The sequence below is a fragment of the Bos grunniens genome, chromosome 8, assembly GCF_055505025.1.
Source record: "Bos grunniens cultivar Pamir isolate PY7600 chromosome 8, Bosgru_T2T1.0, whole genome shotgun sequence".
Taxonomy (NCBI): Eukaryota; Metazoa; Chordata; class Mammalia; order Artiodactyla; family Bovidae; genus Bos; species Bos grunniens.
Genome location: NC_141172.1, coordinates 37,000,766 through 37,013,808, shown reverse-complemented (window position 1 = coordinate 37,013,808; position 13,043 = coordinate 37,000,766). Strand labels below are relative to the sequence as shown.

General features: G+C 40.8%; 1 protein-coding gene across 6 annotated transcripts in view; it reads left to right on the top strand.

Annotated features, from left to right (window-relative positions):
• Positions 1 to 296: 296 nt before the first annotated feature.
• The window catches only part of UHRF2 (ubiquitin like with PHD and ring finger domains 2), a 72,921-nt gene continuing 60,174 nt past the window's right edge, over positions 297 to 13,043 (top strand). For all 6 annotated transcript variants that reach the window (XR_015169579.1, XR_015169581.1, XR_015169580.1 and 3 more), the window contains exons 1-2: positions 297 to 827; positions 7,242 to 7,475. Coding sequence is in view for 2 of the 6 variants with exons in the window: in XM_086415169.1 (XP_086271295.1) it covers positions 675 to 827; positions 7,242 to 7,475 (387 nt within the window). In the remaining 4 variants the exon portion in view is untranslated. The remainder of the gene's footprint in view (positions 828 to 7,241; positions 7,476 to 13,043) is intronic.

Below are 13,043 nucleotides of genomic sequence, written 5' to 3'. Positions count from 1 at the left end.
CGTCAGAATTTCTTATCTTTGGTGTGTTTTTGAGACCATAGAACCGAACCCGCTAAGCCTGAGGAGTCGCTGGCACCCTGGGTACCGAAACCTGGACCAAAGCGGGAATCCGAGTGGGCGGCCTTGTAACCGCCAGACACCCCAAGGCTAGAGGGCGTGTCCAAGGCCCAGGTGCAGGCCGAGGCGCAAGTAACGGCTCTCGGCGGCCCCGCCCCTCTGTCGCGTCCTCTCGGCACCCTCCCATTTTAGTTCCCTCTGGTCTACAGCCTCTTCCCTAGTCGCTACCTCTTTAAGGCGGAGCCCGGCGTAGATCTCGCGAGATCCGGGTTGGCGCCGTGACCTCCATGTGGGAGCTAGAGCTCTATAAGTAAACACTCCGCGCAGCGCAGACAAGGCTGCTTCCTATTTGTGAGGCGGGGGCTGCAATAGCAACCGAGCTTCCGACTGGTTTCGTTTTCCTTCCCTTTCCAGCTCTGTTGGGTGGGCGCACTGTCTAGGATTCACCGCCGCCTGTCGGGCCCGGCGCCTGGTCAGTCTTCCTCCCTTGTGCGCGCGCTCGCCGGCCAGCCGCTGAGAGCCAGAGCCGCCGGGGAAGCGGCGCGGGCCGGGCGGGGCGCGGCGCCCGGAGCGCAGGGGGAGACAAAGCGGAGCCGGCCCCTTCTCCCGGCGCCGAGATGTGGATCCAGGTTCGCACCATCGACGGCTCGCAGACGCGCACCATTGAGGACGTGTCTCGGAAAGCCACAATTGAGGAACTGCGCGAACGGGTGTGGGCGCTGTTCGACGTACGGCCCGAGTGCCAGCGCCTCTTCTACCGGGGCAAGCAGGTAAGGCGCGCCCAACGCACTTCTTTGGAAGCCCTAGCAAGGGCAGCGGGATGCTTGGGCTGGGCGGGCCGGAGGGCTTGGTGTACCGCGCGCACAGAGCGCACCTGGCTCCACTTCGGATGGGCAGCCCGCGAGGCTCAGAGTGCGGCCCTGGCCCCGCCTGTGGGGCGCAGCGGGGTCCCGGCCACCGGAGTTGCAGGTGCGCTTGGTGGGGTCGGAGGCGGGGGCGCCCGGAGCGCCGAGACCTACCGCTCTTGCCAAGCCGGGCAGCAGCCGCAGGCACAGCCCGCCAGAGTGCCTGGGGTCCCTCCTTTCCCGCGCTTGGTGGGGTCCGTGGCCCCTGGAGGGCGGGGAGGGCAGCGGGCTCTGGCGGCCATGCCAAAGTGCGGGTGGGGAGGGCAGGAGGCTCCGGCTCCCGGCCGTGCTGACCCGGCTAACGGCTCGTATCGCTTCCGTACCTCAGACGGGCTGCCGACTCCCAAGTGGGAGGGGAAACTTAGATATTGCTCCCTATGGGGCACAGGATTGTAAGTCCGCCTCCTCACTGTGGAAGGGATTTGTATACACTGAAGATTCGAAGGGTTTCCAGAACTTCTGCTTCCCCACCCCACCTCCTTTCCTAGAATCGAATCTGTCGTAGGGGAGATTAGAGACCTGCTGAAGAAGCTGTTGGTGTAACCCGGGACCAGGCTTAAACTGCCCAGTTTGGGCCAAGGGGGTTGTTCGAAGAGTGAAAAGCAGTACAAAAGATTTGTTTTGCTCTTATCCTTCACCTTCTAATAGAACCCTCACTCAGGCTTTTGACACAGTAATTGGAGCATAGCCAGCGGTACACACTTGAAGGCTGAAAGTGTTTTTTGGCGGTGAGGTTGCCTGTCGGCGTCGCTGGTAGTTGAACGGTATGGCCTTGGTCTGGCCCATTGAAGATTTTTCCTACTCACATGGTCTGTATCAAGACACTCAGACCCGTCCTATCTTTATCTTTTTCTTTTTTAAAAAATGTTAATCAACTAATGAAGTTGGCATCCTCCAGCTGATCATAGTTTGGCTCCAATCCTGTTGTTTGAAATAAGTGTAACTCTCTTTGATTTGGTAGAAGAAGCCTTTTTTTTTCCCTACAGCTTACTGTTTGAAAGGAATATTTTTCTCCCCTTCGTAGGCTTACCATTTGAAACTGTCCAGAAATTTTAGAGTAATGAGATTACACTCTGAGAAAGAAAGAGCCAGGGATTGTTTTAAGTAAGAAATATCATGTGCTTCCCAGGGAAAGCAGGGGACACGGTTTGATCCTGGATGGGGAAGATCCCCTGGAGGAGGAAATGGCAACCCACTCCACTATTCTTGCCTGGGAAATCCCATGGACAGAGGAGCCTGGCAGTCCACTGGGTCACAAAGAATCGGACAGGACTTAGCGACTAAACAACAACAGCAAGAGATGGCATCTTTGATAGTAGTTAGTTTTATATTGATCTTCTAGTGTTAGACTTAACAAAAACAGCTGTTCGAGTTAAACTTTGCTTTAGAAATAAATGTATGTGTATTAAACTTTATGCAACTTTATATCGCTGTGCCTCCTGTGGCTAATACCTTTTTTATCTTTTGATCAAAAGTGAGAAGCATGTAATCAAGTCTATTGAATTTTATTTTCTAGCTAGGGACAATAGTACATAAATTCCCAGGATACTTTTTAACTTCACTAGAGATAGAAATGAAGAATGAAAATGTATTCTCAGGCAACACCTCTTACTGTCTAATAATAAAAATACGATAAAAAGAAAATGTGCACCTGGCTGTCTTGAGGGAAAGGAAGGGATTGTGATAAATTCAAGGCATCAGAGTACATTTTCAGGACACCACGAAGTGATTCCAGGCTCATGGGAAAACTGTTGAGGATAACAACCTTATGTACCTCTTAGCCCAGGACAGTTGACAACTCTCTGCTTTCATTTCTCTTTAATGGTAGACAAGTAGGAATTAGGAATGGACCTTGGGTTCCTACTTAGTTGGAGACAGAAGAAAGATAGTGCTCCAGGTATTTATTTACAAGCTGACAAGTAGCCATGGGAGTGATTATTATCTCTATTCTCCTTTGGAAATACAGTCTACAGTCCTTGGACAAGATAGTGTGTCTGTAGTAGGTTTCTACTGGATTGGTGTCAAAGACCTGCCCTTATCCTGTAAAATGCTCTTTTGAGAGTCAAAAGGAGAAAGGACAGAATAGATCGATGCTACCTTTGAGAGTCAAAATGGAGAGAGAGCAAGGCTGTAAATTCCAGGTAAAGTAGGGTAACCTCATTTGGATATGCTTCTCTGAGAAGCTGAATTTGCACCCTGGAGGTCGGAATTTTTTTAAGGAAGAGTTATATTGGTGAATCTCTAAATCTTTGAGAAGTCAGAGTTTTGTGCTTATTAGGAAAATACACTCCTTCCTCAAGATACCTTACTGCCACATAGTGAAAAATGTCATAAATAAAAAAACATTCACAGTGTCCATGATGTAAATTGCCTCCTCTTCCACCTTTGTATGTTTGGTCTCTTGCTTTTAATCTCTGATAAAACATCAGAATCACTTAGTAGATATTTATTATAGATGTTCACCTCACCCTAAAATTGCAAGTGGTTGAATTTAACAAGACCCCATGGGAGATACTGATGAACATCAGAGTTTGAAAATGCATTTTGTAGGAAGTCAGCCTCATACTAGTTTCTTACTGTTCAGAGTATGGGTCCTGCATCAGCAGGACCAGCAGCATTAGCTTCACCTGACCAGCCCCACTGAACTAGAATCCTTATTTTAACAAGGTCCCCAGGTGGTAGGTATGCAAATGAAGCTTGAGCAGCACTGTAATTGTGTGATTGACTCTACTTTTGAGAGTCAAAATGGGGAGAGCAGCAATTCTGGGCTGTAAGTTCCAGTTAAAGTAGGGTAACCTCATTTAGATATTCTTTGAGAGGTTGAGTTTGCTCCCTGGGGGTTTGTTTAAGGAGTTGTATTGGTGGATCTCTAAATCTTTGAGAATCCAGAGCTTTTCCTACTCTGAAAAGATTCTCTTCCCTCTTCTCTTCCCTGTACCACTGTAGGAACTCTTAGAGTAGATTGTAGATGTGAAGCATGAACCAGAAGAAAGTTTTCTTTTGCCCCTGTACTCAGTTTTCACGTGCAGTACAAAGTAAAAGTGTTTGCCTACTTGAAGGAGCGGGGGTGGGGGAGTGGGGTTGGGGGTGGGGGTGTGGGTGTAGGTGTGTGTGTTCTGTAGTATATATGCTGTGAAAGATAGATGAAAGTTAGTAATGGTCTCCACCTGCAGCCCTTATCAGTAGCCTCTTGGGAATGACTTCTCTGCCTTCTGAGCCACTGCCATTTGGTGTTTGCTTCCTAGTTTTCCCTTGCATCACAGTTGTAATTCTTACTGTTACCTATAATTTCTTCAACCCAATTCAAAGAAAAAAATTATAGGACTATCCCTGCCTCTCTAATATTATAAGTTCTTCAGCCACATCTTGTGGAATGGCAGTTCTCAAACATATTCTACAATGAGACATTCATTAGTTAAATGCCTGAAACTCATAAGTGTAAGTTTCAAATTACCAATCTGTTTCTCCCCTACTCAGCATAGTTTAAGTGCAGGTAATTTTCAGTCTATACTTTTGTTAAATTTGGGAGGACTTTAGTACTTTTATTATTCAGTTGGCTGCATGGCTCCTGGAGAAGGGAATGGCTACCCACTCCAGTATTCTTGCATGGAGAATCCCATGAACAGAGGAGCCTAGTGGGCTACAGTCCATGGGGTGCTGAAGAATCAGACGTGACTAAGTGACTTTCACTTTCAGAATCTTAGTTCCCCAATCAGGGAGTGTACTGCCCTCCGCAGTAGAGTCCTAACAACTGGACCACCAGGGAATTCTTGGTACTTTTAAAGTAACAAATCATTCCAACAGTCTTCACAACTCTGCACAATAGCAAAACTCTGTGGAACTTGCTGTGCAGTGGATGGATAATCACTGTTTCAGAAAAACTTCTGAGAGTGCCTATGAATTAGGAAAGGACTCATCATCATCTGGGTAAAAGTGGCTATTCTAGCTAGCATAACTGATTGAGGAACAGTGGTTACAGGTTACTCATATGGGCCTGATTTCTATTTTATGCCTTCATATGGGTATCTTCATTTGGGGGAATGTCCTATCAGTTAATTTTCATGTTCTGTGCTGTTAGGTTTTTTTTTTTTTTGATGAGGTGGGGATGCTGTTGGAGACAGGCAAAATGAAGGTGTGAACATGTAGTTTTTTGCTTATTGAGGTTTTCCCAGTAGTTGAGGATTAGGAGTTCTTGTTTTTCTAATCAGATAAGCCATGTTAACATCCTATCCTGATAAGGGCTTATCTGCTTACTGACTTGGGAGATTCCTTAGACTTATTTGAAAGAAGCATGTTAGTCTGTTAGATAATATCTCGTTTAATTCCACTATTGGGAACTTTTAATTTCTCAATCCCTTGTTCTGTTTAACAGTTGGGAACACCTGTGATGTGTTCAGTTCAGTTGCTCAGTCGTGTCTGACTCTTTGAGAGCCCATGCACTACTGCACACCAGGCTTCCCTGTCCGTCACCAACTCTCAGAGTCTGCTCAAACTCATGTGCATCGAGTCGGTGATGCCATGCAACCATCTCCCATCCAACCATCTCATCTTCTGTTGTCCCCTTCCCCTCCTGCCTTCAATCTTTCCCAGCATCAGGGTCTTTCCATTGAGTCGGTTCTTTGCATCAGGTGGCCAAAGTATTGGAGTTTCTGCTTCAGCATCAGTCCTTCCCATGAATATTCAGGACTAATTTCCTTTAGGATTGACTGCTTTGATCTCTTTGCAGTCCTGTAATGTGTAGGATTGTTCTAAGTATGTTTTGGATTGCTTGAATTAAAGGTACTTATTTAATACACTAGTAAGTTTGTCATTCAAAGACAGATTTTTATTCTTGTCTCTTTGGTTGACTTCTCACATATGGCCTTATTGTGTTAGAGCTGTGGATGGTGACAGAGATTACATACAAAGGGGAAAATGACTAGGGATTAAATTGGTTGTGTTTCCTGGGAAATGATAGTTCTGAGCTTTAAGGAGTTTAGTGAAATGGCCAACTAAATTGTATAAAGAAACAGAATGGAGACTTAGTTTCCTAGGGCTTCCATAACAAAGTATCAAACCCTAGGTGGCTTAAGAGATATATTTTGTCCCACATTTCTGTTAGCTGTACGCCCCAAGTCAACTTGTCAGCAGGGCCGTGCTATCCTCTAGGGGAGAATCCTTTCTTGCTTCCTTCAAACAGCTTCTTGATGTTTTGATAGCAGTCCTTGGTGTGCTTGGCTTGTAGATACATCATTCCAGTCATGTTACTGTTTTCTCCACATGTTTGTCTGTCCAAATTTCAACTTCTTATAAGGACACTAATCATAATGGATTAGGGTCCACCCTTATCTAGTTTTAACTTGATGACCTCTGTTAAGATCCTATTTCCAGATAAATATGTTCACATTCTGAGTTACTTGGGATTAGAACTTCAACATATTTGGGAGGAGTGAGAGTGGGAATGGTGGATGCAATTCAGTCCTTTATAGAAACCTTGCCAAAATATGGATAAGTTACAAAATATTTCACTAGTCATCCTGGAATACTTTGTATAATTCAACTTGATCACCTTTACAGAAAACTTTGAGCAAGTTGTAGTAGCATGAATAAGCATTGTTACCATTCATGCTTAAATTTTTTTCTACTTAGTTTTTAAAGTTACTGCTTCAGAGAGATAAAATTGTTAACTAAATGTCTTTATGAACACAAAGTTATAAAACAATTCACTTTGAAAATTCACCTTTTGTTTCTTGTAGTGGATTCATTAAAATACATGGAACTTGTTGAAGATGAGTTTTTCTGCCTAGATGATATCACAGCAGCAGTGATAATATTTGGTTTCAGTGGCTGTCTGTTTTCCCTATAGTTGACATAGAATGATTCCTAAACATTTATTGAGGTTCTGAGAAGATGCTTCCGACGTGGCGCAGTAGTAAAGAATTCACCTGCCAATGCAGGAGACACAGGAGATGAGGGTTCAATCCCTGGGTTGGGAATATCCCCTGGAATAGGAAATGGCAATCCATTCCAGTATTCTTGCCTGGAAAATTCCGTGGACAGAGGGGCCTGGCAGGCTACAGTCCATGGCGTCTCAAAGAATCGGACGTGACTGAGTGCACACACAGGCAAACTGAGAAGATGCTGACATCAGAGGCCATAGGAATGGCTTCAAGATCACTAAATTGTAATGTTGGGAATTTATATTAATAATTTGACTAGGGCATTTGGGTAACTAAGGATGTAAAAAGACCGAGTTTTGAGAGAAGCATTTTAATCTTTTTCTGTCCTTTTTTTTTCCAGTTGGAAAATGGATATACTTTATTTGACTATGATGTTGGACTTAATGATATAATTCAGCTACTAGTTCGCCCAGACCCTGACCTTCCTAGCACATCAAAACAGACTGATATACAGGCCAAACCCTATTCTAATAGTCCACCTAAAGTAAAGAAAACCCCAAGGGTGGGACCTTCCAGTCAGCCGTCTACATCAACTCGTGATTTTCTTATTGATCCTGGCATTGGACTATATAAGGTATGTTGTCTTCCTCAGACTTCTTGTTAATTGTGAGAATATAGATGTATTCTCTTCAGGATGTTGTGGATAAGTAAACATTGATTGCCATTTGAAAGTAAAGATTTGAGTTGTTAATATTTTAACTTTTTATTTTTAACTTTTTTAAAAGTAATATTGAAAAAACAGTGAAAGTTGTGTAGACAAACTATACTGAGTGGTTCAGAGCATAAAAGCAAACACCTGTGTAATTCCATGAAGGTTACGTAATTGCTTTCTGAAGCCTCTTGTATGCCCATACCAGAGTACATCTTACTCTCTCCCCCTCAGAAGTAAACTACATGTTCTGACATCCATGATCATTCCATTTTTCTTTAGTGTTACTAGTTATTTATCTCTAAACAACATTTTGTATTGCCTGTATTTGAAATTTGTCACATGTGGCTATATTTTTTCACTGTTTGTATTATTCCATTTTATTAACATACCATAATACATTTATCTAACCCATGATGAATAGATATTTGGGTTGTTTCCAGTTTTAGCTGTTATACACAGTGCTGTTTTGAGCCAACTATGTGTATCCTGGTATACATGTTCAAGAATTTCTTTAGGAATTTTTACCTAGAAATAAAAATACTGGTGGAATTTCAGTGGAAACCACATCTGTAGACCACCTTGAGGAATTGACATTTTTACAGTGTTGAGTCCCTCATTATTGAAATGATAGATGTCTCCATTAATTTAGATCTTTGACATCTTTCTCCATTACTTTCCTCTTTACATACCTTTGATTTATTTCTAGTAGCTTTGTTTTTGATGCTATTATAAATGGTTACCTTTTAAAATTAGTTTGTTTGCTATATAGAAATGTGATTGATTTATTGACCTTTGTTATCTAGCAACTTCTTCAAATTCTAGTAAATTTTGTAGAAATAATTAACACTTTTGCTTCATCTTTAGCCTTATATTTTTTCATAATTCTTAATGGTTGAGGTAAACTGGGACCCAAACTTAATTTTTCAGAGCTTTTTCAAGGCTAAAAATTAAAGGTTGGTAGACAAAATGAATTACTTAAGAAATGCAAATCAAGATCTATGAAAAAATGCAAACAGATCCACAAAAAAGGAAAAAATCAAAACTGGTGAAGAGGTGTATCAAAGCACCTGGCCTGGCTACACTACACTGAATTGCTTTAAACCCATAAAAAATAATAATGATATCTAAATTGAGCCACAAGATTTTAAAAAAAGGAAAGCTTTCATTTGTTCTATAAATTTAGTATAACACTGATACTGAAAACATGATTATAAAAGCACATTAGTATCACTACATACTGATGTAAAATCTAAGTTATAGTTTGCAAATAAAGTAATAACTATATATTAGAGGAACATACGTTGATCAAGTGTGGTTTGTCAGGAAGTGGGATAGTTTATTGTTAGGAAACATTTTAATATAATTCATCATATTAATATAACCAAAGAAAACAAATGATCTAATCTGTTTTCTGCATCTAAATAAAAATTTGAATTTATTTCTGACTTAAAAAAAAATCCTTGGTAAGAGGAACAGATGGAATAGATGAATATTTTAAACCATACCCAGCATCATGCTTAATGGTGGGGAAAAGCCACAAACATTCCCATTAAAGGTAGAACCAGACAAAGAAGCCTGTTAATGCTATTGTTTAACATCTTTCTAGAAGTTCTAGATAATACAGATAAGCAAAAAACAAAATATTGTAAATCCTGGAGAAGGCAGTTAATACTTAGGAATACCTGGTAAGCTGAGAAAATACATAAGAGCATTATGAGCCATCAGCAAAGTGGCTGTTTAAATATCAATGGCTTTCCTTACTATGGTCATTTAGTAAAAGAAAAAAAATTATAGTAACAAAGCAAAAGTCTGGGAATAAACTGACATGATACATACAAAACATATAAATTAGTGCTTTCATATAATGTTCTCAGTTCAGATCAAATTATTAATATTGAAAGTGCACTTGGCAAATTGTCTGTTTCACTCACTGGTTTCATCCCTCTTTCATTTACCAAAACTTTCTACTTGATAATTTTTCACATTATTTTAAAAATAAAGTTGTTACTTTAGAACAGTTTTAGATTTACAGCATAGTTGGGAAGATACTGCAGAGTTCCCATATATCCTACACCCAGTTTGCCCTGTTAACATCTTACATTAGTGTGGCATATTTTTACAATTAATGAACCATATCTCCTTAGCATTTATCTAATGTCTTTTATGTTCCAGAATCCCATCTAGGTTACCACATTACATTTACATTAGTTTATACTAAATAGTCATCTCCTTAGGCTCCTCTTGGCTGTGGCAGTTTCTCAGACTTTGTTTTTGATTACTTTGACAATTTTGAGGTGTATTGGTCAGGTAGTTGTAAAATGCAACATTAGAATATGTTTTCTTCATTGTTAGACTGAATTTAAATACTTGGGGAGGAAGAACACAGAGATAAAGTGCTATTTTCAATGCTCAGAGGTAAAGTGCTATTTTCAATGACATGTCTAGGGCATTGTACTGTTAACGTTCTATTTTGTAATTATTTAAGTTTTAAATGAATAGTAACTTATCATTGTGAACCTTAATCACCTGGCTAAGATGGTGTTTGTCACGTTTCTTCACTGTCAAGTTATTCTCCCTCATCCCCTTTTGCATACTGTATTCTTTGAGATTAAGTGACTATATATATGTAGCCCACTCTTAACACATTATTGCTGCTGCTGCTAAGTCGCTTCAGTCATGTCCGACTGTATGCGACCCCATGGACAGCAGTCCACCAGGCCCCTCTGTCTGCAGAATTCTCTAGGCAGGAATACTGGAGTGGGTTGCCATTTCCTTCTCCGTAACACGTTATTGACTGGGGGATTTTTGCAGCAACTAAGGCCTGTGACCGGCAATTTGTTATGCAAGTGAATATTGAAACATCTCTGCTGTGGTCAGTAACGTTCAGGTAAAAAAATGTATTCTGCATCTGTGTTTAGTAAGTTGTTACGGAATGGAGAGTTAAGAATCCTCCATATTTAAGGTCAGATTATCTACAAAAGTTATTAGGAATTCTTTTACATGGGAGACTTGCCCCTTCATTTTTTTGGTCATATATTTACACTAGTATGGATATTTTTTCTCCTTTGTCCTTTCCATATGCCCCCATTTGGGGTTTCTTTGATCTTTGTTTTGTTAAAACGTTTCTTTCTGGCACTAGAAGGTGCTGCAGGCTCATCTTGTGTGTTTTCTGCCCCAGTCCTGCAGTCAACCATTTCTCTAAGGAGCCTTAGTTCTTTAATTGGAGAATGATATTGGAAGCTAATACCTAGGCTTTAGATATGCTCCTTGCTTCTGGCATATCCTTGTTTATAGGATCCTCAGTGGAGAAGGCAATGGCATCCCACTCCAGTACTCTTGCCTGAAAAATCCCATGGACGGAGGAGCCTGGTAGGCTGCAATCCATGGGGTTGCTAAGAGTTGGACATGACTGAGTGACTTCACTTTCACTTTTCACTTTCATGCGTTGGAGAAGGAAATGGCAACCCACTCCAGTGTTCTTGGCTGGAGAATCCCAGGGACAAGGGAGCCTGGTGGGCTGCCATCTATGGGGTCGCACAGAGTCGGACATGACCAAAGTGACTTAGCAGCAGCCTCTGACAGCAAGGAAATACATGTATGTATGTGCAAAACTTCTGTATATCCCGGAGAAGGCAATGGGACGCCACTCCAGTATTCTTGCCTGGAAAATCCCATGGATGGAGGAGCCTGGTAGGCTGCAGTCCATGGGGTCGCTAAGAGTTGGACACGACTGAGCAACTTCACTTTCACTTTTCACTTTCATGCATTGGAGAAGGAAATGGCAACCCACTCCAATGTACTTGCCTGGAGAATCCCAGGGATGGTGGAGCCTGATGGGCTGCCGTCTATGGGGTCTCAGAGTCAGTTGGACACGACTGAAGCACATATCTATAAATATTTATGTAACCATCTTTGTATATATTAGGCTTACATTATTACATTTTAACTTTTTATAATGTAACCGTTTGGAAGCTGCTACTTTTGACCAGGTTTGTTTTGGGCCATATAAGTATAAATGTGTTTTCATAGGAAGACCAGCTTATATATCTGCAGGTCTGAGATTAATCAAAGTTAAACTGTTATGGTCAATTTAAATTCTCTATTTAGCACACTTCTCAATACCCAACTGTGTCCCTTCCCGCAATCTAATTTAGAAGAGCATCATGAGAAACTACTTCTCTTAGCAGATTTTTGCATTTTATTTTCAGTGTTAGCACTTTGCTGTCAACTATTCCTCATACTTGCTTTTTTTTTTAAACATCTCTTATATTTCATATTAATACATAGCATAGATGTTAAGGACTTGAGCTTTCAACTTTCATCAGACTTGGTTTCATATTTCAACTCGGCCATCTTCTGAGTTGGACAAATTTGGCAAGTAAGTACATTGTCTCCCTTTCCTCATTTAGAAATACACTTGGAATCTGGCATGTAAACTCTCAAAAGGCTAGTTATTTGTAAAGTAATATTTAGTCAAAGTTTAGTCAAAGCCACATTTAACCTTCCTTGTTAGTTAAAGAGTGCCAGTACAGATTTACTTGGTTTTTTGGATGAAGCTCAGTAATTGTTATAGGAATTTGAAATTTTGACTAGGGACTTTCATATAGAAGGAATTATTTCTGGATAATTCAGTCACTGAATATTAAGATATTAGTATGTATTTGTACTAGGTGCTAGAAATGATGGGTAAACAGATGATATTGCCATTGCATGGAATTCATGGAATCATACTAGATATTAACTTCTTTTTGGGCTAGCCTGAAAATGCTTAGAGGCTGCTACTTTTGATTTGTTTGCTTTGAATTTTGTCTGTTTTCCTTAGAGCACGTCTCTGAATAGTAAGTATATAAAAATTTCATTGTTGTGTCTGAATTATTTAAAATTTGGGAAATTTTTGTTTCTCTTTTCATAAATTCTTACCTATGTAATTTTTGGTTTATAAAGATTTTGCTTTATGGATGCGCAAACAGATTTAGGGGCTTTCCCTTTTGCCTAAAAATATTTTTGGACCTCACGATTAGCAGGCACAAAAAGTATATTAAATATTTTCAGGTAAGCATACATAAAACAGACTATAACATTTAAACCTTAAGATGCAATTTTAATTTGAAGTTATTACCTAATAGCAGTCTTGTTTTGCCTTATTTAGTAACTTTGAGCAGTATTTGGTCAGTTGTAGCTATCTTTTCATGTGTAGTAAGAAACTAGTTATCGCTATCATGTTTGGAGAACCTTTGGAAAATAGTGCAGAGGGCAGGGGTCCAATTATTCCCCTTGTACAACACGTTGAATTGCTGACTCTAGGAAGTAGTTTATTTTCCGAAACCAGGTGGACTACTGATGCCTAAATTGGTGTTCTGGTTTTTCTGGAAGCTTTGTATGACTCATATCAGGTCTCGCTGTTGAAATGACTCATTCTGGCTTAAATAATGACTGTTTAGCTTGCTGATAGTAAGCTTTTGGGGTTTACCTAAGTGTGTGGCACTGTTA